General features: G+C 44.6%; 1 protein-coding gene across 7 annotated transcripts in view; it reads left to right on the plus strand.

Annotated features, from left to right (window-relative positions):
• RIN2 (Ras and Rab interactor 2) overlaps positions 1-25,139 on the plus strand; it is a 224,551-nt gene that overhangs the window by 186,087 nt on the left and 13,325 nt on the right. For all 7 annotated transcript variants that reach the window (XM_043602977.1, XM_043602979.1, XM_043602978.1 and 4 more), the window contains 3 exons: positions 2,156-2,228; positions 7,112-7,203; positions 10,292-11,431. In XM_043602977.1, coding sequence (XP_043458912.1) covers positions 2,156-2,228; positions 7,112-7,203; positions 10,292-11,431 — 1,305 coding nt within the window. The remainder of the gene's footprint in view (positions 1-2,155; positions 2,229-7,111; positions 7,204-10,291; positions 11,432-25,139) is intronic.

Raw genomic sequence — 25,139 nt, forward strand, 5'->3', positions numbered from 1 at the left:
TTCATACCAGTTTATTTGCATTAGGAGGTAATCACAAGATAGATTTCAAGCCCTCCATTTTAAAAACAATTAAATATTAAGTAAAGAAATGCCATGCTGAGGTGGCTTTTGAAAGTCAGCTTGCCAACAAGTGATAGATCTGTTTTTTTTTAATTAAAAAAAAATCTTTTTTAATGTTTATTAATTTTTTTTTGAGAGAGAGACAAAGCGTGAGCAGGGGAGGGGCAGAAAGAGAGGGAGACACAGAATCTGAAGCAGGCTCCAGGCTCTAAACTGTCAGCACAGAGCCTGACGCGGGGCTCAAACCCACAAACCGGGAGATCATGACCTGAGCCAAAGTTGGACACTTAACCAACTGAGCCACCCAGGGGCCCTTTAATTTTTTTTAAGTTTATTTATTTTGAGAGAGAGAGAGTGTGTGTGTGTGCAAGCGAGATAGGGGCAGAGAGAGAGAGAATTCCAAGTAGGCTCTGCACTGTCAGCACACATCCCAATACAGGGCTCAAACTCATGAACCGTGAAATCATGACCTGAGCAGAAACCAAGGGTCAAATGCTTGACCAACTGAGCCACTCAGGCGTCCCAGATCTAACTGGTTTTTAAATCCCTTCTAATATCCAAAGTATGGCATGATAAGTTAGCCTGGAAGCCCCTTCTTTGCTCCCCTACAGTAAGTACAGTTAATGTTTATACTTTTCTGCTTTCTGGGTGTTCATCTTAGATTCCTCCTGGCTGAAGATTTTTCTTCTCTATTGTGTCAAGACTCGGATCAATTCCCTACTCCTATCTGGGGGACTTAAAGTGGTTGAAAGAGCTGGTCTGAGCAAAGCATTAACCTGACTATAATTACCACAGGTCTTGGTCTCACCATGATGGCCCCTTCCTGGCCAGGGCCTTGCTTCTCTATGAACGGAGGTAGATTGAGAAAGGAAGGGCTTGCTCTGAAAACATAAATATTTTGTCATAACGTCTGGACAATATGGTTTAATAATAAATACCAGCTCATATTTGTATAGACTGCTTTCACATGAATTACTCCATTTTTTAAATTTCCCTTTCCACTCCTACCCTTTGGGGAGACAGGGAAAGTACTATTATTGTCCACTGTACAGAGGAGAAAACCAAGGCTCAGAGAAGTTAACCTACCCCAAGTCGGTTTCTTCCTACTTAACTTGCTAAATTGTGGTGCACATGTGTGTATTTTTTTGTTTCTGTCTATGTCATGGTATGTGTGTAGAGGCATAGGTATATTTTGGGGGTGCTGTAGAAATACTAAACAATCAAAATAATACAACATAAGCAAATAGCAAGCAACATAAATGAGGATATGAAGTGTGGCAATTGGGAGAAAAACTCATCTGATTGAGGAAATGAGGAAATCTTCACAAAGCTGAGGATGTTTGGAATATTTCTGAAAGACTGTCTGAATGGCATTTCAGCCAGCCTGGCATGAGGAGTGGTTGGCAAATACACAAGTATTTGAAGTTATCCACTCACTGCCCTGCCATTTGGAAGATGTGCAATATGGTACACAATCTTGCCAGAACATCTTCCCTAGGAGGCTTGTGCCCTTGGTGGTGACAGTGGTAGTGGGTGGGGGCATTCTAAGTAAGTGAGTTTTTGAAACTTTCACATGGAATTTAAAAACTAATTTACTGGAACCTTCTGTTTTCCTCCAGGCTGCCTTGTGTCTTAACCAGAGGTGGCCTGTTTTGGCAAAGAGGAGTGTGTCCCAGGAGGGCCAACCTAGGAAGGTCAAGGGTGGTGGGGGCTTGGGTGTTTACCAAGCTCTGTTGTGTGCCAATGGCCTCTCCCTCCAGCCTCACTGGCCCCTGCCCGCTGGCCAACTTTGTGTTTGAATTTAAAAAAGAAAAAAGATAGTTGTACACTTTGAGCCTGCGCCGGTCTGTTTACCAAGCACTGGAGCACGTGCTCCCAGTGAGTCAGGGGCTGAACTTCTAGGCCGTGGACTCTACTGGCCTGTTTCTGGCTGACACACATCCTCCTCACAGCTGGATCTGATAAGCCACACGGTAGTTGGTTTGAGAGCTCAGAGATGGTCCTATGCACGCAGCAGATAACACCAGAGGGCCTTTCCTTTCCCAGAACAGTGCTCCAGGACACTCAGCTGGTTTCCAAACTCTCTCTTTTCCAGCCTTTTCCCTGGAAGGCTCAGGAATCAGTTTTGCAGATTTATTCCGGCTCATTGCTTTCTACTGCATCAGCAGGTAATGCCTCCTTTCCTCTTAGGAGTTCTAGTGCCTGCTTGGTGTGTGCAATATAAACAGCCCTGGGGTTTCTAGATTAAAGCAGGGTGGAGGGGTCTGGGAGGCTTGCCGCTGACTCGATGTCCCTGGAAGGATTAGTTACTGGTCAAAATAACTACACCAGTCCCTCCAAATTAATATGTCTGTGTCTTCAAACTGTCCCTATGGTTCGTTTCACCTCAACCCAGCAAGCAGGGGAAACAAACACACATACACATACATGTACATACATGCAAACATGCACACACAGAAAGGGACCCATGGTGCAAACCTGGTCCCTGATAATGTGTGGTGCCTGGGTGGTTCAGTCAGTTAAACATCTTTGGCTCAGGTCATGAGCTCACAGTTCATGAGTTCCAGTCCTGCATCGGGTGAGCACGAGCCCTGCATCAGGTGAGCCCTGCTTCTCTCTGTCTTTCTCTCCCTCCCCCCGCCCTGACTCTGCCCCTCATGGGATTCTCTCTGTCTGTCTCCACTCATGCCCTCTTCTCTCTCTCTCTCTGAAAAAAATAAAAATAAATAAATGTCCCTGATACTGTTTCTGAAAACCCTCAAGGGATGTAGTTCATTCTAGAAATACGGGCTCCTTAAACCAGCCCATAAACCTTGCATCACTGTCCTACAGGCCCATTTGGTGCTCATGTCCTTTTCATAACTAAAGCAACTGTGTTAGACTACAAGTAATTAAGCCAAAAATCACCATGTTAATAAGTGTGGGGAGTGTGTGAGTTGTTGAAGTCTTTCTCTCTTTTTTCTTCCTAGCCATAATAGTTTTTCAAACTGACTATTCTTTTCTTTTTAATGGTTATTTATTTAATTTTGAGAGAAGGTATATGCATGCACACATGAATGGGGGAGGGGCAGAGAGAGGGGGAGAAAGAGAATCCTAAGCAGGCTCTTTGCTGTCAGCATGGACACTTATGAACTGTGAGATCATGACCTGAGCTGAAATCAAGAGTCTGACACTTAACTGACTGAGCCAACCAGGTGTCCTCAAATTGAGTATTCTTTGGGTGATTAAGAATCCATACTCTTCATCTGCAGAGATTGACACTGCCCCCATGTAGGCAGTGGAGCTCAGTTGGCCTCTATGCCTTCTCTGTATGTCTGTTGCAGCCAATAGAGCACAGTCAGGCATGCATGACTAGGTTGTTTCCAAAGATCATGTCTTACAGCCATCACACTTTGAGACTGAGAGGCTTATTTGGGGTTCATTTCCTTTATGTTAATTTAAGGGTAAAGTTATTTCTCATGTGAGACATTTATTGTACCTGTTGGACTAGACCCTCCCGGGGGAAGGCACTGAGCTATTGACCCCTAGAAGTCACCAGGTTGGCAACACCACATAATTAATGTCCTGAGGTGGGGAAGCACTTTCAGGGGTTGATTACCAGGAGGAAGAAACCAGGGGATTTCATCTAGAATTGGACACAGCTCTATGAGGGGACACCACCAACAGCCCTTGGCCTGTGCAAGGATGGAGATCTGCTGCCCAAAGAAAAGAAGAGGACGGTGTAGATGTCCCCACCTTCCCCAGGGACCCACACCTGAACTGGTTTGAGGCCATCTAGTTCCCGAAAGTGAATTTCAACACTAACATGTTAGTCAGAGGTGAAGTTGGCCAATGCTTACTCTTCATAGTTAGCTTGTTTATTTTCCTGTCATGAAAGATCAGTACACCTATAAAACAGTATTTGGCATCAGCACACAAAAGATACCATCTCTCTTCTCAGTGTTCATAATAGGCTGGAGTACCTGCTGTCCAGGGCCATTTGATGGTTGAAGGAGATAAAGCACATGAAAACCTTCTTTAATCTACAAAGCATGATACCGATATAAGGTGCTTATGGAAAAATCCCAACATTGACATTTTATGATCAGGGTGACCTGAGATTCATTTCTCTAATTTTTCCCTCAAAATGCAAAGGTTCTTGGTGTTTCTGTTTCTCTTTTAATGTTCTATGTTACTCGGTTTACCCAAGTCAATGTTCTTAGTAATCAGTAATTGATTTGACCCAGTCTTAACCAAATGTTTTTGAAATGTTCTAGTTGGTTATTAGTACATGAGTATATTCATGTAGAGAAAGTGGTTGGATTGTCAGCCCTGGTATTCACCCAGAATGCATCTGCACAGGTGCACTAGACTAGAGAATTCATAAATCAATCAGCATGTAGTTTGCCACATCAGAGGGACACACTGAAGACTAGAGCTGCGGATATAAATGAGAGCAAACCTTGGTCACCAATGTCTAGTAGCTCCCTGTCAGTTTGTCATAATCAGTGTCATGGAGAGCACTTCCTTGTAAACTTTCATGCACACTGGAATCACCTGGAATCTTATTAGAATGCAGACTCTGATTTGGGGGGTCTGGGGCAGCACCTGGTGGTCTGTGTTTCCAACTGTCTCTAGGTGGTGAGACCAATGCTGCTGGTCCTACAACTGCATTTTGAGTAGCAAAGAGCTGGAGGAAATAATAATTATTAATTATTACTTACTAAGTACGATTATAATTTCAGGGGCTTTCTATATCTGTGCTAGGGACCATATATACATTATTTCTAATCCTCATGGCAACCCTGAAATTAGGATCATGAAGACACCATGGCTCAGAGAGTGAGATACTTGTCTACAATCAGTCATTCAATAAATATGTAGCAAATATTGGATTTGAACCCAGGCCTGCCTTGATGCTAGAGCCCATATTTTGCCACTGTATGGCACAGCTCCACAGACTTTGGGATCCAGTGCACCCGGGTTGCTTAATTCCACATTAGCTCTGTGAGTGGGTGCAGGGACCTCCCCCTCTGTGCTCTCCTGTGCTCCTGATCCATGGAATGGGGGATATCAGAGCTTCTTCCAACGGCCTGTGTGGGTCCCACATGAGTTACAGGGCTTGGTGCACTGGAGGTGCTCAATAAAGTTAGTCTCCTGCCGTTTAGAAATACAACATATAGAGCAAGGGTCAAAAGTAGATTACGTGTGTACTAAAACTCTTGGGTGAAACATTTATACCTAAGATGGCTTTATTTTCTCTGTTATACAAGTTTTAGAATTAGGGTTCCTTTCCTTAATGAGAGGGAAGTGACCCTGTGGGGAGGGGGGATGGTAGTGAGATGCTATGTTATACCCTTAGTTGGTGCAGTGGAAGAGGGCTCTAATTTTCCAGGAGATCAAAGTCTAAGACTACCCATTAGGCAATGACAGGTGTGGCTTCCTGTCATAGATGCCATTAAGAAAAACCAAAACCAGCCATGTGATGTTTAGGCTCCAGGTACTGGATTGGGTAAGGTGAAATGCTTAAGGTAAACATAGGTTGGTTTCGTCATATGTGTCTTTCCCCAAATTGTCTAAAGAAAGAAGATTTTAATAAGTTTGTATAGCCGTAGAAACATATATTTATATGCTGCTTTGACATTACAAAGTTCTGCTTCCCATTAATCTTCATTTAAGATTATAATCTGAGTCATCACCTCTCCGGGGTCAGGCAGCAGCTATAACAAACAGTGCCATCCCCTGAGGCTCTGCCTGCTTCATCCACGACAGATGCAAGTGAACAAGTAGAAGAAGGTACTCGCAACATTTGGAGGCAGACAGTAGGGTCCTTGGAAGCAGGGGGTGACCCATCCTTGACACCTCGGGAAAGAGCAGCCTCCTGACTGCCAATTACTAGTATTTATGTGAGCAGTATATTACAGCCCATGCCAAGAATCACATTCTATTCATATTTTGCTCTTTTCATTGACCTTACTAATTTGTTATTCATTGTCAACAGCTTCAGGGGTTTCCAAAATTCTCAAATCATCCAGATTTAATCTGATTCAGTTAGAATGTTGCCTAATCTTATGGTAAACAACTTGTTGTTTGGGATAGTTATTCTCTTCAATGGAGATTTTCACAACATCTTGAGTAGACAAAATACAGGCAGAAGTTCCAGGTTTTGTCCCTCACTTACTCCACCCTAGGCATCATGGCCTCCTTGCTATTCTTCATGCATGCCAGACCCTCTCCCAGGGCCTGGAAAGTTCTTTCAGCACCTTCCTGTTGGGCCTGTTAGTCTGTGATGTTGAATGCGTGGTCTACACATGGTGCCGTGCTGCTTGAGGGCAGGGTTGTTCCATGAAGTCCTTTAGATTTGCTTCCCTACTCAACGCTTGGTGCAGGGGCAGCAGCAGCAACATCGCCTGGGAGCATGGCGGAAATGCCGAACTTCTGGCCTCACCCAGACCTCCTGAATCAGAGTGTGCAGTCAAACGAGACTCCGAGGGTTTCACGTGTGCACGTTACAGATAGGGAAGCACTACCTTAAAACACAAGAGGAAGTTTTGTCTTCAGCACAGAAAGCAGGTTTCATGGACTCTAGCTAGAAGATGTCAAAGTAAAACCAACAAATGGTGGTTGAAAACCTGCCCTGTGTAAGGACTTGGAATAATAAATCATGGTTTAGGATGACACATTTCTGCCCAATGAATTGGGGCCCAGTTTTCAGAACATGTAACAAGTTAGTGTATAATGTTTTACATGTATGTATGTAAGATCCACCAGTGTAGCGATTCTGATATTAACACTAGATACATTTCAGCCACCCAGGAAGGAAATTTGGTCCTCGCTACAGATACTGAAACCAGGCAGCCTTGTCTCTCAGCCTGTCCTGACTGTGTTACTACAGGAAAGAATAGTCATCTTGCAGTCCTGTCACCAGTAAAGACAAGTTCTGGTTAGGTATGAGATATGATGTAGCGTCTCCTTAGGACGTTTCAGTCTAAGCCAAAACATCTCTAGGATGGAAATGCTAGAGATAGAAAGCAGACATGTAATTACAAATACTCTCTTTTTGAAAAACCAGGGACGTTTTGCCGTTCACCTTGAAGTTGCCTTATGCCATTTCAACAGCCAAGACGGAGGCTCAACTTGAAGAACTAGCCCAACTGGGACTAAGTAAGTGGGTCCCCCTGCCCAGGTCTCTCTTGGAATGAATCTATGGAACACAGTCAGTGTTAGGCTGGCTGATGATACATTGTTGAAAAATAATCCCTATCTCCATGGCAAAACTTGGCCCTGAATCACACCTGCTGAGATTCTTTTTTCTAAGTCAGACATTTTACTGACTCTCAGAGGGGAGCGCTCAGTTTATCTGGGTAACCCCCACACCTCCCCAGCAGCTCCCATCAATGAGTTTCAGCTACCCTAAGTGTCCTGGTCCTAATGGAACATAAACTTCTCAAATGGGTCATGTCTTTCCTTTCTGTGGCATCTTGCTGGGGAAAGGCTGTGCTTGACAGAAAAGGAAATAGCACAGTACATCTCACGTGCATGAGTTTTGTTCCGGAGAAACACACGGGCATTGACGGCACGTCTGTGCTTTGAGGAATTTGACCGTGCAGACATCTAGACTAACATCTGTCTCACTTCCTCTCTTGTTCAATTTTGGTCCTGGTGTTCTGGGCCATGTCCCTTATCCTGCCATGCATCCTTGCCCTGGCCAGCTGGACACTTGCTTCCCCCTCCTGCTCCTTTGCCAATGCCCCTGAACACAATACCGTGCTTCTGGACAGTGGTTGATGATGGATCAGGATGTACAGTTCACCCAGTTTCACTTCCTCGTCCCATTGCCATGAGGAATTTGTGTGGGTTTAACTTTTGCCAAAAAAAAAAAAAAAAAAAAGTGTCCCCCCTAGATTGGAAGGGGAAATTCTCTTAAGATTTTAGGGCTTCAGTCTTCCAAAAGATTGACAACCAGGCCATAATATTTGAATGGAAATTTGAGATTCCGAAATGCAACTCCTGGGACTCCTGGAGCCTATGAGGAGCCTGGAGGGAGATTCAGATTCCCTTCTCAAACTTAGATTCTTTTGAAAGAATTGCTACATGTGTCTGAGGCCTGTCTGATGTGTCCCTTCTGAAAAGTTACGCCATCTCTTGCAATGGTGTTTCACACACCTTTTGGAGAGGGTTTAAAACTTTTCCCGAATTTCAGTTAATATAACCAGCTAGACTGTAAGCCTCTTGAAGACCTGTACCAGGTGTCAGTTTTCGCTGGTGACCTCCACCCACTTAACTCCTGGTGCTGTGGTCAGTGTGCAGAGTATACTTTGTGGCAGGCCTGAGGGACTGAAGTATCCTGGTCAGCTTCCTGCACAGACAAATTTAAGAACACCTTGTTCCATGGCCACTGACCATAGAAGCAAATGATGTCCAATTAATATATACTCAATTCGTAACGGCCAATGTATACATTATTCATTTTGGGAAGAGACAGCACTTTGTAAAACTCTGTGGCTCATTTATTTGTTTTTCCAACAAATGTTTCTGGAGGATCTGCTATGTGGCAGGCCAGACTCCACAATGAGGGGTCAAAGGTTAATAATGTCCATAGCTGCCCTCCCCCACTACCCAGGTTTATAGTCCATGTGGAAGCTAAGTGTACTATGCCTTATAAAGTCTACCAGTGGTGTCAGTAGAAGCCTAAGAAGGACCCAAAGGTGGTGGAAACCATTCCACCAAGACCCAAACTGGGCAATAGAAGTGCATATAAGGTGAGCCAATGAGTAATTTAAAAATTTCTAGTAGCTCTGTTAAAGACAATGAAAAAGACACAGGTGAAAATTAATTTTTATAATTTATTTTAGTTAATGTAATATATATGAAATGTCACTTCAACATAGAATCAATATACTTTACAAGTATTAATGAGATATTTTACATTCCTTTTTTTCATACTAAATGTTTGAATCCAGCCTGTGTTATCCTTATCTCTTTTGGGGCATTAAATTTTCATCAGAAACACACAATCTGTATTTAGAGCTAATTAAATTTATAGTTGAGAAACTGCATTCACATACCCAAGTTCCAAAACGATTGAACAGTTTTCCAGTGATTGAATTGCATGTCTGTTTTTAAACTTAAATGGACTGACGTGATTTAAAATTGAAGCCCTCTGTCGCGTTGGCTCACTAGCCACAGGTGACCATTGGCTCTTGTGTTGGACGACACAGAGCAAAGAGGAGAGGAAGAGCAGGTGACTGGGCCACAATATCAAGCATGTTTATAACAGAGAGGGCAGGGCAAGGGCTCCCAACGTCAGCCTCCTCGCTGTCCGCCATGATCAGCCATTCTGGGCCCATAGGGGAAAAAAAATACATTTTAGGCAAACACCACAAGACAGAGCTATAGAGAGAGAATAAACCTGTTCCAAATGGAAATTAGCAGCAGGTAACATTTATCACCACCACTGCCTCCCTGGATTCGTGCGGAAAACTGAGCCCCATGTGTAGGTGACATGGGCCATACAGACAGCTGCAGTAAGCCATGTGCACTGTGCCAAAGAGTGTTGGGTGTGTAAGCCACGGTGAGAAGGGCTAGGATTTGCAGAGTACAGGCAGCTAACCGCTAAGATAAATGGTTGAACTTGCACTTAGCATTTGCATCGGCCTGCTGTCCTTTTTTTTTCTGCTGATGGGTTCCATGAGTGTATTTTTCCTCTGTTTGGGGTTTTAATGCTGAACGTGTAAAACCCTAAGCAGATTGTGTAACATCCCCCAGGCCCAGCTGCTGGTCCTGCCCATTAAAGGGGAACTGCCAGGTCCTCCACAGAGGGCACCTCCAGGAGAAGTAGATTGGGAAGGGTGGCTTGCTTTGCGAGGAGACTCAGTTTTTGTTAAGCGTGTCCGAGAGCTCCGTGGTCCTTTCCAGGCTTACACTGTAACAATTCCAATTCTTTCTTTCCTTACCTGTGAAAGGCTGGGCTGGCTTTGTATGTTGGCCAAGCCATTTCTCAAGGGCTTTGAAGGTGAAAAGCCCCTTGAGCCTTCCTGTGAGCCCACAGCTGGGCCTGGCAGCATTTCCACCCTTTCCAGTAAAGGGAATGCAGTCCAAGCAAAAAAGAAAAAGAAAAAAAACACTCAAGTGTGGCACCTCCCCCTTGAAAGACGTGTGTTGTCATGCAAGTGTGCTTTTTTTAATTTGTGAAGGAATGGCCCAAGAGTACTGTATTTACATTCTTGTGTTCACTGATAATGACTTTCAGATTTTTGGAGCTCTCCAGCTGACAACAAACCCCCAAACCCTCCACCTCCCCATAGGCCTCTCTCCTCAGACGGTGTTTGTCCTGCCTCTCGTCAGCTCTGCCTTATAAATGGAGTGCATTCTATAAAAACCAGGACGCCTTCGGAGCTGGAGTGCAGCCAGACCAACGGAGCCCTGTGTTTTATTAATCCTCTTTTCTTGAAAGTGCACAGCCAGGACCTCAGTGGAGGCCTGAAACGGCCCTGCACAAGGACTCCCAACGCGAATGGCACCGAGAGGCCTCGGTCCCCCCCACCCAGGCCCCCGCCACCCGCTATTAATAGTCTCCACACAAGCCCTCAGCTGTCCAGGACTGAAACCCAGGCGAGCATGCCAGAAACAGTCAACCATAACAAACATGGGAACGTAGCTCTGCTTGGAACGAAACCAACCCCCATCCCTCCACCCCGGCTGAAGAAGCAGGCTTCTTTTCTCGAGGCAGAAGGCAGCGCAAAGACCTTGACCGGCGGCCGGCCTCGTCCCGGCCAGGAGCGGGAGCCGGAGGAGCCGGGGCCGGGCACAGCTGGCGGGCCAGGTGGGGCCCCGCCTGCGGAGCCTCCGGAGGATTGCACAAGGGCCGCCGGCCCTGAATCACGGCCCCCGTGGCATGGAGGCAGACAGAGGCTGAGCGACATGAGCATTTCCACTTCCTCCTCCGACTCGCTGGAGTTCGACCGCAGCATGCCCCTGTTTGGCTACGAGGCGGACACCAACAGCAGCCTGGAGGACTGCGAAGAGGAGAGCGACCAGGAGACCATGGCCCCCCCTGTCAAGTCCAAAAAGAAGAGGAACAGCTCCTTCGTGCTGCCCAAGCTCGTCAAGTCCCAGCTGCGCAAGATGAGCGGGGTGTTCAGCTCCTTCATGACCCCCGAGAAGCGCATGGTCAGGAGGATCGCTGAGCTGTCCCGGGACAAGTGCACCTATTTCGGCTGCCTGGTGCAGGACTACGTGAGCTTTCTGCAGGAGAACAAGGAGTGCCATGTGTCCAGCACGGACATGCTGCAGACCATCCGGCAGTTCATGACCCAGGTGAAAAACTATCTGTCTCAGAGCTCAGAGCTGGACCCCCCCATCGAGTCGCTGATCCCCGAAGACCAAATCGGTAAGTCCCCACTTTGCCTTTTTTTTTCTTTTTAAACACAAAAACTACTGTAACCTCACAGGACACTGTGTCCAATGGCAGTGATCTTGGATGAAGTTTTCTCTGGAGTTCAAAACAACACACTCCACCCCCTCCACCCATTTGAATGGGACCTGAGCTTCTCAAAGCAGACCTCACCTTATACCTGACTCCTGCTACCTGCCTGCTAGTTTTCAAGGAGCCCCTGATGGGAACCTCAGAGCTGTTCTGCTCAGGGGTAGAATTTGCCTTCCGAGGGTCCGATTGCCCACCTGGTCTTGTGCTGTGTGTGCTGAGTGTTTCCTGAAAGGGCATCTCTGCAGGCAGTGCATGCCTGGAAAGATATGTGTGCTGTCTTCTGAGAGAGTGTTTTTTTCTGCTTTGTTTGGGTAGTACACTTTTCATTGAGGTACAGTGTATGTTCAGAAGAGTGCAGACATCACGGGTGTGCAGCTGGAGGAGTGTCCACAGTGAACACACCTTGTGACAAGTGAGAGCTCAGTAAGCACGACAGAACCCACAACCAGAAGCCCCCCTGGGACCACCACCCTGTCACCCTTCTCCCAAAAGGGTAACCGCCTTGCTGGCTTCTGATGCCAGCGAATTCCTTAAGTGACACGGTTTGGGAGTAACTTAAAAAAAAAAAAAAAAAAAAAAGACAAGTTTGTGTACCTTTCAAATAAGTAACATATTTGGAGGTCACATGAAAGGTGTTTTCTCCGAAGTCAAGGGGAAATATTTTCTTTATAACCTCATCGAAGGGCTGAATTGTTAATAGTTACTTTGGCCAAGAAAAATTTGAATTTGGCAAGGCATGTTTTTTCCAGGGTAAGAGTGTTGCAAGGATTTTTTTTTTCTTTATTAATTTCAGAAGATTCTTTCTAAAGGGCTAATTTCAGTGTGGCTCGTTCACTGGGCAGCCACAGCCGAAAGAGCTACCAAATTATTTCCAGGCAGTTCATAAAACTAAACCCAGATTTCTTCTTTCTGATTGGGTCTGTTTGTTGAAAGTAGTAAACAGTATGTGGTAGAGAGTGGACTCTCTCTCTGTCTCTGTCTCTGTCTCTGTCTCTGTCTCTTTCTCCTTTAAGTGAGTTTCAGCAGCTCTTTGATTTTCTCACAAAGGAATCAAAGCCTTGTTTGTTTTCTCGGGGTTTGAGCCTGGTTGATGGGGCGGGGTTAGAGCTGGGTGTTGCTGAGGAGAGAGTCTGGAAGGAATGTGCCCTTGTGGTGTGCTTGGAACTGAAAAAGGTTTCTAGGGGAAGGCAGAATAGCCACCAGGCCATCCTGTCCCATCCCACCAGAGCCCACCTCTCAGGGGAGACCAGTTCAGATGCAATATTAACAGGGACTCTGAACCTTCATGAGAAGCTTCCTCTGGGGGTGTCCGGTGGGGGGAGCCAGGCAGGCGCTGATGTCAGCCCTGAGTTATGTGGCCCCAGCGCCAACCAGCCCACAGAGACAAGGCTCCCCAGGGAACAAGGGCCATCCCTTCCTTCCCTTCCTCTTTTTCCTTCCCCGCTGAGATTGTAAGCACCAACCAAAGTACTGGTCCCCAGTGGCTTCTTTTGAAGTGAAGTTCGGATATGATATTTGCTCCCAGAGCACAAGCGTTCATTTTCTCCAAAAACAAACATACACTTTGCTGCTCTGGACAGATGCAGCTTTTAATTTAAAATCTAAAGTCATGACAAGAAGGGATGTTGACATCTATGGAGGCTCTAATAGGAGCCAGGATTCTGTCCAAGTGATGTAAGCGTGTCCTGACCTCGCCCTGGTGAAACAGGCACCAGCATCCCCTGTGGAGTGGAGAATGCAGGACTTTGCCAGGTGGAGCCCTTTGTCCCAGGGGCCACACCAGCTAGTAACCAGCAGGTGCAGCATTTGGAAGAGTAGGCTAGCCCTTTGTTGAGGCAGCTCAGACTAAAATTTTGTATGGAGGTGTGGGTGTGGCCAACTAAGCATTGCCCCACTTTTTTATTGGCTTGTTTGTTTTGGTTTTTTAAACTTTTGCATTAAAGCAGGAACTTCATCACATGTTGCTTCCCCAATGAAAGCATCATTCAGTTTTGAAAGTACAATAAATGTGTTGTTGGGCTTTTAAAATTAAGAGAAAGGTAAACCAGAGCAGAGGTTAACCTGAGAAACTCAACACTAGTTCAAATGCAGAGAAAGAGGTGACCCTAAGGATCAGAAAACTGATCCCTTTAAATGTGTAAGTTACTAGTTTAGGACTCTGACAAAAAAGTGGACTTATCTAATTGTCTGTTTTACATAGTCATCAATGAAGTGCTCATTGGTTTACTATAGACTTGTTAATATAATCACTCCTTTGAGCCTTGTAACCAAATCAAGGTTGGTACATTTATGTAGATATTGTTCATGTTTTGCAAATTCAAGAGCAGAGGCCATGATGTAAAAAGTGACTTGTAATGACTGCTGGTAAGTAGGGTAGCTTGGATTCAACCCAGATCTTTCCTCCATTGTTTGCTTATTCCCACCATATCTCACTTTCTGGAGGGAAGTAATTCACTTTTAATGTATTCACTCCAAATGGATTCACTTTGAATGCCATCTCTGGAATACCAACCCTCAAGATTGTTCTGAACAGGTGTCTACTAACACTCCTAAGGCTTTTCAAGAATGCCAGTCTGGTCCTGTCCTCCTTTCCCACAACTTCTGAAGATGCTAGCTCTGAACTAGGAGGTGAGAATTTACATTTAAAACCTGCATTTACAGAATGACCATCCCAGAATCAAGGAAGCTGGAGGAGGCATTTCACTGGCTTAACCCACGTAGAATTAGAGCTGTCGTTCATATGTGAAAAATGACCATACGAATGCATGCGTGTATACACGTAGTGTATGGAGATGTTGCTAATCTGTCTTCTTCAGAGAGTGGTTCTTCAGTTGCCTAGAGAAAAGCCAAGGAAGACACTAAGTAGCTCTCACCCAGTGCCACTTTATCCATATATTCTTATCCCAACCCTTGAAGTCAGCACTTTCTAGATAAGGATAAAATGATACATAAGTCAGTCTCAAAACACACACACACACACACACACACACACACACACACACAACCTGCCACTCCAAATGCTTGTGTCCTATTATGGAAAAGTTGCATCCTGTTTAGACTACTCTTTAAAATTCTCTCACCCAAAAGCCCTGACTTGTAGAGGTTCTTGGATAAATATTGGTTGATTGACATCAGCTTTGCTCTCCTGGTTGGAGAACGAAGCCAATGAGGGGGAGACGTGGTGGGCTCCCAGGGAAGTCAGGTCTCTGTTCATTCCAGGGCCACATATGGTTTCCCTTCTGGATAGCTCTCCACTCACCCTCACTCCCCCACCCCCACAAAGCGGTACATGAAAGGACAAACAGATGCTTTAACAAAAAGTGCACATAGTTTCAGGTCTTACTAGAAAGCCCTGGGATCAGTAACTTCATTGACAGTGAGATATACTCATTACTGGTGTGTCAAGTGTAGATAGGGTATGACATTACTCATTACTCCAACATGTGTTCCTCATTGGTGAGCTCCCACATGGTACCACTCTTGCTTCAGTCGTTTTCAACCAATGGGAGAGATTAGTTCAGAATTTCTGATCGTGAAATCTCCACTCTGCAGAACTTGTTGCATTTTTGTGGTTAGCATTTTGATTTTATTCAAGTAAAAGAACTTTTATATCTGATTTGACGTTAATCTTGGGAAAGCCCTCTGTTTTCAAGTTTTGTGTCAAGAAAAACAAAGTTTGTCCAACTCCAAAAATCTCAGTAATCCCAAATTTGTTATTTCATTCAAACAACCCACCACCAACTGTCAACAACAAAAACACCCCAGGTGTTTGTATTCCTAAGTCAATAACAAAAAAAAAAACAGGACAATAATGGTTATGCTTTATTTAATTGTTATATAGTAAAACATGTATTTTCTCTAAAGAGCATTTTAATTGTTTGAAGAAAAAGTATCTTTAAATTCAATTTATATTCATGTGATTTTTTTTAAATAGAGAAACAATACTGAAAAGTGAGCATAGCAGAATAAGAAAGGGGGTTTGAAGTACTCTCTAGGAGTTAAACAATTACAACTACTTTGCTTCATGAATCTGTCTCAAGCTTCAATATCTAGTGTGATTTGTTTTTTAATTTTTATTTTGTTTAATTATTTATTTTGAGAGAGACAGAGATAGTGAGTGGGGAGGGGCAGAGAGACAGAGAGAGAGAGAGAGAGAGAGAGAGAGAGAATCCCAAGCAGGCTCCACACTGTCAGTGCAGAGCCTGATGTGAGACTTGAACTCATGAACCATGAGGTCATGACCTGAGCTGAAACCAAGAGTTGGATGCTTAACCAACTGAGCCACCCAGGTGCCTCTTGTTTTTTTTTTAATTTTTAATTCACAGTTTGGTTCAAGCCCTTGAGTTATTATCTGCTGTTTTTAATTTTTTAATTTTAATTCTTATGCTTTTATTTTAGAGAGGAAAAGCACAAGTGAGGGAGAGGGGCAAAGGAAGAGAGAGAGAATCCTAAGCAGGCTCCCCCCTTGTCATGGAGCCAGATGCGATGCTCAATCCCACGACCCTGGGATCATGACCTGAGTCAAAGTCAAGAACCAGATGCTCAGCTGACAGAGCCACCCAGGTGCCCCTCTTTTTCAGTTGAAGAGCCACCAGAGTGGCATATTGATGCCAAGTTGATTAGAACCTCAAGTCTGACTTCTGATCTAGACCATGTGACCATAGCTCCTGCATGGAGTGAATGTCCTTGCACATTTAGCAAAGGGTAGAGAGAAAGGAGAAAGATTGACCTCTTGCAACATGTAAAAAGAATGTATTAGTTTTGAAAATTAGTTTAAATGTAAGACCCCAGCAGGAAGTACCTCTTTTTTCCATGGGGCATATTTTGTTGTACATTTTTTACCTTAGGGCATCGAAAATTGGGTTAATTATATCAACTAAGAGAAGGGTCACAACTCTGGAGTTAAGGATCTGTGTCAGGAGTCTCCAACTCCATAATACTCTGTGCAGGGGTACTGATAGTAATTCCCACCGTTAGCAACATGGGAACTGAGATGGCATCACAAAATAAGGTTCATGGAGATGTCTGTGCTGGAGTGTTTTCTGACTATGTCCTGAGAATCTTCCAGAGAGAGATCAGTACTTCCCAGGCAGGAAACATCACCAGGCAAAAGAATCTTACAGTAATTGAGTGCATGAACAAGGGGACACTTGAGAGGCTACATTGATTGAAATGGAGGCATCAGAATCTTTGAGGCTTGGACATGTCTTCCACTACTCCACTCCCACCAACAGGATGCCCTGATTGGCTGTCTTACTATGTAGACTGAGCCCTCACCATCCGGGGACCCACTCCCAGGCTAGCCTCGCTTACCCAGTCTGTCTACAGGGAACAGGCCAGTACAGTAGCCCACTCCACCTTACCTCTCAGAGGACGGTGTCCACTTTGGAGACTCTTACTTACCGTCCAAGCCCTGGGGCTTCTTTTTAGAAACCAGAACTCATAGCCTGCCTCCTTTTGTCAAGGCCAAGAGTATGTGTTAAATGCATACTGTGTTTTTAATAGAAGCAAGTGAAAGTCCCCCTAATCCCTCGCTGGTGTGTGGTTCTTGAGGGTTTATGGAGCACTTTTATGCAGAGAATCCCCTTAAATCCCCTTAATGCCTTGGGGTCCCATTTATTAACCTCATTTTTAGAGATGAGGAAACAAAAGCTTAGCAAGGTCAAGCGGGGGTACAAGTGGGAGTGAACCAACTCATCTGGAGAGCTTTTCACACCACCCAGGGTGGCTACACTGCCTTTTGGGGCCATTTTATGAGGAGAGAAGAAGACCACAGTGGTGAAGTCACCCTACCAGGGGGTGCCTGCTCTCCACAAGACTTACCCTAGATCAAGTTCTGCTCTGTAAAATTAAATGCCAGCCCTTCCCTTCCCTCCATACTCTATTCTGCAGGAGCAGGACACTAAGCACTGTCCACACCCAAGGGATGAGGTTAGAATTCAGCTCTACCTCCCCAAGGCCAGAGGAGCTGCATCAATTATTTAGAATTTTTTAGTAAGGAAGATTGGGCTCTTCTCCACTGCTTTTGTTTTTGCTGGCCCTTTACTAGAAGGTACCGAAATCAGTCAGACAGATTCTATGCATAAACCATTACCTATATTTTTGCATAATGCCTTTCCTTGAAGCCCATCAAAATGAACAAACACCTGGGGCACCTGGGTGGCTCAGTCGGTTGAGCGTCCAACTTCGGCTCAGGTCATGATCTCGTGGCTCGTGAGTTTGAGCCCCACATCCGTCTCTGTGCTGACAGCTCAGAGCCTGGAGCCTGCTTCGGATTCTGTGTCTCCTTCTCTCTATGCTCCTCCCCTGCTCACACCCTGTCTCTCTCTCAAGAATAAATAAAGAAAAAAAAAATTTTTTTAAATGAACCAAAACCTAAGGGAATCACCACCCCACAGCTTGCCATCTTTATTTTGGTGCCATCTCTGCTGGGCTGGGGAGACCTTCCTGTAAATGATAAAACATCCTTTATTATTTATTGTTTATGAGCTGAAGCATGCATTGCTCACATATGTAAAGCAAACCCAGATTAGAGAACACCCCTGCAGGGCAACAGGAGACCCCTGCAGGGATGGGGCTGGCTGCCCCACACCTGGGGGATGGCTTCATTGCCAGAGTCATGCTTCCTATATTCTGCAGGGGTAAGGAGAAAAGAAGCATAATTTTCATGTAGCCACCCAAAGGAAGGGTGAATTCAATTCAATTCAGTGAATTCAATTCAATTCAGAAGTCACTTTTGGAGTACCTGCTACCTGTGGGCCTCTAGCTAGGGACTGCAGCTGGCTCACCTGACAACCAACCGTCAGGTCTGGTGTTCACAGGAGAGAGATCTAGTTTGCTCTATGCCACAGTAGAGGCAACAGAGAACTCCAAGGACCCAGGGTGTGGGGAGGAGGTGGACAGGCAAGGCTGCACGGGAATCCATCCATGTTGGGAAAGGCGAGGAGCCCACCGGCCACAGGGAACAGCATGTGGAGAGGCACAGAGGCACAGAGGGCTGCAATACTGTTGTCTTCAGTGAGAACATGGAACGAAGAAGGGAGGGCAAAGCAGGGGCGCTCCCACGGAAGCTGCCTGAGTCTTTAAGGTGGTGAAAAGCATTTTAGAAAACTCATCCCAAGCAGGGTAAGAGTCAAACTCTTTAATGATCTCTGGAGCCCAAGTACCAACCGATCGAATCAGACCTGTCCATAAACACCTGTAGGCCAGTGTGACAAGCTAGGATGTCAGAGACCTGGATAGACAGACGCAGAGTAGGGACAGCAATGTGACACAGGCCTTCACAATTAGTAGACCAGAACCTGTCAGCAATGAACCGAATCCACCCTTCATCCCTCATGATTCCTCATCTGAAATGGGGCTGTGGGGGCTCTCCACCTCTCACTTCCTCTTGCTCCGAAAGACATACCACTGCCCAAGATGTTCAGCTTATCTGTGAGTTTGAGCTGTTAGGTGGGGGCACAGTGCGGCTGTGACAAAACACCAGCAAATTCGGGGCAGGAAAACCCAGGGGCTTCAGATCTTCTGCCTTTGTACCTATGGGTGGGAGGGTCTGAGGAAAAGTAAGAAGGCACAAGAGAGAGAAAGATGTACAGGAAACCAGGCAGCTTCTCAATTAATTTATCAAAGCACTTTTGGTTCTCATTTCAAACCAAGTAAACCACAGTTAACACAGAAGAAAACAAACCCAAATGGGCATGAATCGCTAAACCTGGTGTCCCTATTCCAAGGCCACATTCAAAAGGAAAGAGGGAGCCAATGATTCTTGCCCATTTATGAGGTGACAGGTGCATATGAAATGCTCACCGAGTGGAATCTCACTTTATCCTCACAACAATCCCACTGGGAGGCTGTGAGTGATCCCATTTTGCAGATGAGGAAGCTGATGCCCTGAAAGGTCACCTTCTTCTCTCAAGGTCACAAAGTAGAAATGGCTCATTTGGACTTCACATGTAACCCAAGAGACACTTGAACACCAGGTGGTCTGCTTTTTATGAGTAGTTTGTACAGAGGATTAGCAAAGTTCTCTTGTGGCTATGGGGCATCACATCCCAGCTCTGCTAAGACAGGATGGATAAATTTCTCAGCCGAAAGGCAGAAGGCATGTGGTGGTTCAGAGCACATGCTCAGGCTGGACTATTGGGTTTGAAGTCCCAGCTCTGCTGCTGCTGAGCTGTGCATACTTGATCATATGTCTTAACATCTCTGTGCCTCTGTTTCTTCATATGTAACATGAACCAGACATCACTCTGCCTGCCCCACTGACACTCACTTACCTGTTTGATTTCCAACTCCTGGTGCCTGTGACATTTTGCCTGACACTTTCTCATGCCACCAGAGCCCTTGTCCAGGGCAGTTGGAAAGACTGGGAAATTAATGCCCTCTCTGCTGTCCAGGAGCCTGATAGGAACAGGTGTATAAATACCCCAGCTGCCTCCCCTCTGGTGGGACAGCCCTGAGGCTTGCTCTACACCATGCCTTGGACTTCCAGCAGGGTTGAGCTGGTGGAGCTCCAGCTGCCCCCAGTAATAACTGGATTACAATTACTAATAAAGCACATAATGTTGGCTGCCTCCTCTCCCATCTCATTCCCCTTGTCTGCTGCCAGTGCTTCCTGGGCTCACCTCCCAGATGAACCACTCATACTTGAGTCCTTGTCTCAAGGTTGGCTTCTGGGAGAACCAAAGCTAAAACAAATACGGATTCTAAACTCATTTCAGCCAAACAGTTGTTTAAATCCATAGGAAGTGCGTAACAGTGCTTGGAACACTTCCAGCACCCGGTCAATGTCAGCTCTAATCTTTAATCCAATTAAACAAAGGAAGATATGTTAGCACATAAAGAAAATATCAAACTCGTCTTGCCGTTCTCGATGGAGGGAGGCCCATTGTGCCACCTGGCTTGTTGGCAACAGCGACAGGCTTGCATTTCATCCCCACGACTCTGGGAGAGTCATTTGACTTCTAAGCCACCTGTGCATCTGCACGATGAGAGTGTCACTGGCTCCTGATTCTTGGGGCTGGGATAGGGGTTAACATTACAACAGGGACACACATAGAGCCCCCTGGGAATAAGAACAGCACAGAGGAAACTCGACACACTTTGGCAATTATGTATGTGTAACTTCACAATTTGAGATTTCAAACATTAGTTTCTCTTTCTGTCACTTTCCTTTTAAAGAAATAAATAATCAGAATGCTAGAAACCAAGTAAACCAAGAGGCCATGTGACCTCATCTTCTATCTTTGTCAACTAACTATAGGTTGCAACCTATTTTGTTTAGATTCTGGGTACTGTTAGAATCCCCCGGAGAATGTCAGTTATTATTTTGTTTTGTTTTGGCCATCACTCAGGGTACTAGTTCCGTCTTGCCTCCCATGGGCAGTGATTTGGATGGCAATTCAGAAGTTCGAGTCAATGGCAGAGAGGTGAACCAATTTGGCCAAAGTTGCTTAGAAAGATAGAGCCAGGCTGGCTGCCAGGCTTCATGTTCCTAGTGTTCTTTCTAAGACATGTGCCTTCTCTGGACTTTACCTTAACCTCCCAGACTCTCACTTCCCCTTAGGCAGCAGTGGGTAAGCAGAAAGTACTCAAACCAAGCTGATGCATGAGCCAGTCTTGTGATGGTTCCCTGTCTGATCTCTGGCCTTCTCTGGAATCTGTGCTGTTGGTCAGAGTGAAGCAACAGAGACAGGGCTTCTGTCTTCCATTCCTAATAGAGGAGTGATCGCTTCACAGCACTAGAGGCTAACACATTGAATGCTTCCTATAAATGACTGCATCAGCTCACCCTAAGGCAAGGAGTATCTAAGCCCCTGCCATTCTCTTTACCATTTCCCGCTTGTGCCTGAGCTTTGGGAACAATTGAAAGGATCTGTCTATAAATATTTTCCAAAAATTTGCTTCCAGTTTTGATCATTCACCTAACAATTGGTTTTGAATATACAAAACATTGTAGCTCAAACAGTTCTCTAGTATTGTTGTTTATATGCTCGTTTCTTCGCTTGTGGATACATGCAATTGACATAACCAGATCCCTTGGGTTCAAATCTTGGCTCCCTTTCTTGCTAGCTATGTGGGATTGAGCTCTTTGGGTTTGTTTCCTGATATATAAAATGAACAAATAATAGTCCTGCCTCCATGAGGTTTGTTTGAACATTTGAAAAGACAGTGCATATGAGGTATCTAGAATAGTATCATTTGTTCTTATGGTTTAAGAGATTTTGTTTTCTTGGATCTTAAACAACCACAGACAGTAGAAAACAACAGATAGTAGTAATTTATGAGAGATGTTACCAATCTGTTCTTTCCTTTTTTAAATTTTTTTTTTATTTTTGAGCTAACCATATTCTATAAGATTTTCTGTTCCTTTTGTTTTCCCAAATCATTTTTCCCTCTTGTTTTGTGAACAGAACCTGTTACCCGTTGGACGCCAGTGGGTTCCAAGTCTCATTTGGACTTTATTTTTTCTATTCTTTATGCTTGTTAAGGATTTCAGGAGGGTGGGAGTTAGGAGTAAAGTCCTGGAAAAGAATGCAAAGAGACCAGTCTGATTTCTAAACTATGGCCGCTAAAAAATGTACTTAAAAAAAACTAACACTGGTCTTTTTTTTTTTTTTTTTTATCTTTTCATTTTGGATTTTAAGAGAATGGGCACTTGGCAATGAATCCCAGGTTTCAAGCCTCCTAAGAAAATATTTCTGCAGTACCATTTATTCCTAAGGGTGGGAGTCTGTGGCACAAAGACCAGTGTCTCTTCTTTGGTGGCAAAGATGAGTTGCATAAGAGTCCCTCTCAGCTCACTGGTAATGGTATTTCTGCTGTTGTCCCCCAGGAACAGCACAGAATCTTGTGTAGATGATTCGTGTTAATGCTCTGCCTCAGAGATGACCAGGCTCACCCTGAAGTTAGAAGTTGCCCTTGGGGTTCAAGGTGAAAATCTCAGGCTGGTCTCCAGTTGTTTTCCATTGGCTTGACTTAAACATGGTTACTGTAACTTACATTCATAAAATGTGTAAATCTTACATGCTCAGCTCAACAGATTTTCATGTATGAGCTCATACATGTAGTCTCCACCCAGATCCAGAAACAGAACATTTCCATTCCCCTAGAGGGTCCCCCCACAGCTTCATTTATTCCTAGGAGTAATTGCCATCCTGACTTCTGTCATCATAGATGCATTGTGCCTGCTTTTGAACTTTATATAAGTGAAATGCTAAAGGAGATACTGTTTTATGCCTGGCTTCTTTCACACAGCATTGTATCTATGAGATTCATCCAGTTGCGTCTGGAGCTGCAGTGTGCTCTTTTTCATGGAGTGAAATCTTCCGTTTCTGAATTCCATTTTCTGGATTCCACTGTATGAATATATCCTGGTCTCCATTCCGTTGGGATGGGCCTTTGGATGGTCTCCAGTTTGAGGCTGTTATGAATCATACCTCTATCAATATTCATGTACCGTCCCAATTAATGATTGGCAGGACTTCTGTCCCCGTTGGTGACCTCATTCTAACAAAGTGGTGGTCACTTATAACCATGAATGGAGCTTGTGTAACCTTTAGACAGAGAGGATTAAACTGGTGAATGTTTATAAAGCACCTTGAACTTTAGAATTAAGAGGCCATTTACTTTGGAAAGCAATGTGATTGTTGAAAACAGTTGTGCAGCCTCAAGCAAGCCATTAGACATCTCCAAATCTCTGCTTCCTCATTTGTAAAATAACATTAGTATTATGCAAAAATAAGAGAGTTGTTGTAAGAATTAGATGAGCTAATAAAATAAAGCACTTAGAGCCTAGCCCAACTGAATGCTTGGTGTGAATTGCTATTATCGGCTTTTCAACATAATGGTCATTTAGGGTAAAGTCAAAAATGCTATTAGGTCACACAAGTTTATTAGCACAGAATAACCAATGAAGACCAAGTAATTTGTTTCAATGCCAGATGTCAAGTAAAAACGTTCTGTTTTTCTTCTTACTTTATAAACTCTTTTGTTTCAATCTTGATTCCTATAGATATATAAAGCTCTACATTTAAACAAAGATCTCCTGGGGCACCTGGGTGGTGCAGTTGGTTAAGCATCCGACTCTTGATCTGAGCTCAGGTCATGATCTCACAGTTTGTGAGTTTGAGCCCCACATCAGGCTGTGCACTGACAGTGTGGAGCCTGTTTGAGATTCTCTCTCCCTCTCTCTGTCCCTCCCCTGCTTGTGCTCTCTCTCTCTCTCTCTCTCAAAATAAATAAACTTTTTTTTTTCAACGTTTATTTATTTTTGGGGGGACAGAGAGAGACAGAGCATGAACGGGGGAGGGTCAGAGAGAGAGGGAGACACAGAATCGGAAACAGGCTCCAGGCTCTGAGCCATCAGCCCAGAGCCCGACGCGGGGCTCAAACTCACGGACCGCGAGATTGTGACCTGGCTGAAGTCGGACGCTTAACCGAATGCGCCACCCAGGCGCCCCTCAAAATAAATAAACTTTTTAAAAAAAATAAAATAAACAAAGATCTCCTGGATAGGATATGGACTTGGAGGAACAACAACAACAACAAACTTGGGCTCGGGAAAGCAGCTCATTAACTTTATCATGAGCTCTAATTCTGTATGGGAAAATTGTTTTTGGTGTTTGTGCATCCAGCCTAGATTTCTAATAATAGGTGATAATTTGGATGCAGTGTGATTTGATCCAGTGTCAGGAATCCCCAATGCCAGAGAGATAATGGTTTCCAATTTCATAAGGAAATTGGGCTTCCAAAATGGAATCACCTTAAAGTCTCATAAATGAAGTCTGGCTACCCAGGTGGCTTTGATGAGAATGTACAAACATTTGAGATTGGAAAACTGATGTTGCAAAAGCAGAGAGATTATTACTGTATAAATCATCTTTAGGCTGGATCTCCAGATTTATGGTCATTTTACTGTCAGCCAAGAAAGCGACTTCATTGGGCAACCATTCAAAGAGGGGGAAAATAACGCCTTCCACACCTAATGGTATTTCCAAACTCTGACCAGAAACACATTTCAGCGTTTTTAAAATTTTTATTTTGAAATCATGTCAGACATACAGAAAAGTTGCAAAAATAATGCAAAGAAATCATGTCTACCCTTTACTCTAATACCCTGCACGTTAGCGCCTTGTCACATGTTTGCTCTCCTTTCTCTTTGCTTACACACACATGCAGGCACACACATACACCCTCCCTTCCCCCGCTGAACCATTTCAGAGTTAGTTGCAGACATGGTGTCCCTTTACCCCTGAATGCTCAGTGCATATTTCTTAAAAGCAGAGACATCTTGTTACAAAAATACAGTAAAATTAACACAGATTGAGTGTTCACAGTATTACCTAACCTGCAGATTTTATTCAGATCTCATCTGGTGTCCCACCAATGCTCTTTATAGCAGACAAAGAATTTTTGGTCCAGGGGTGCCTGGGTGGCTCAGTCGGCTGAGCGTCCGACTTCGGCTCGGGTCATGATCTTGCAGTTGACGAGTTAGAGCCCCGAGTCGGGCTCTTTGCTGACAGCTCAGAGCCTGGAGCCTACTTCTGATTCTGTGTCTCCCTGCCTCTCCCCCACTCATGCTCTGTCTCTCTCTGTCTCAAAAATAAAGATA

This window comes from Prionailurus bengalensis, chromosome A3, assembly GCF_016509475.1.
Source record: "Prionailurus bengalensis isolate Pbe53 chromosome A3, Fcat_Pben_1.1_paternal_pri, whole genome shotgun sequence".
Lineage (NCBI taxonomy): Eukaryota > Metazoa > Chordata > Mammalia > Carnivora > Felidae > Prionailurus > Prionailurus bengalensis.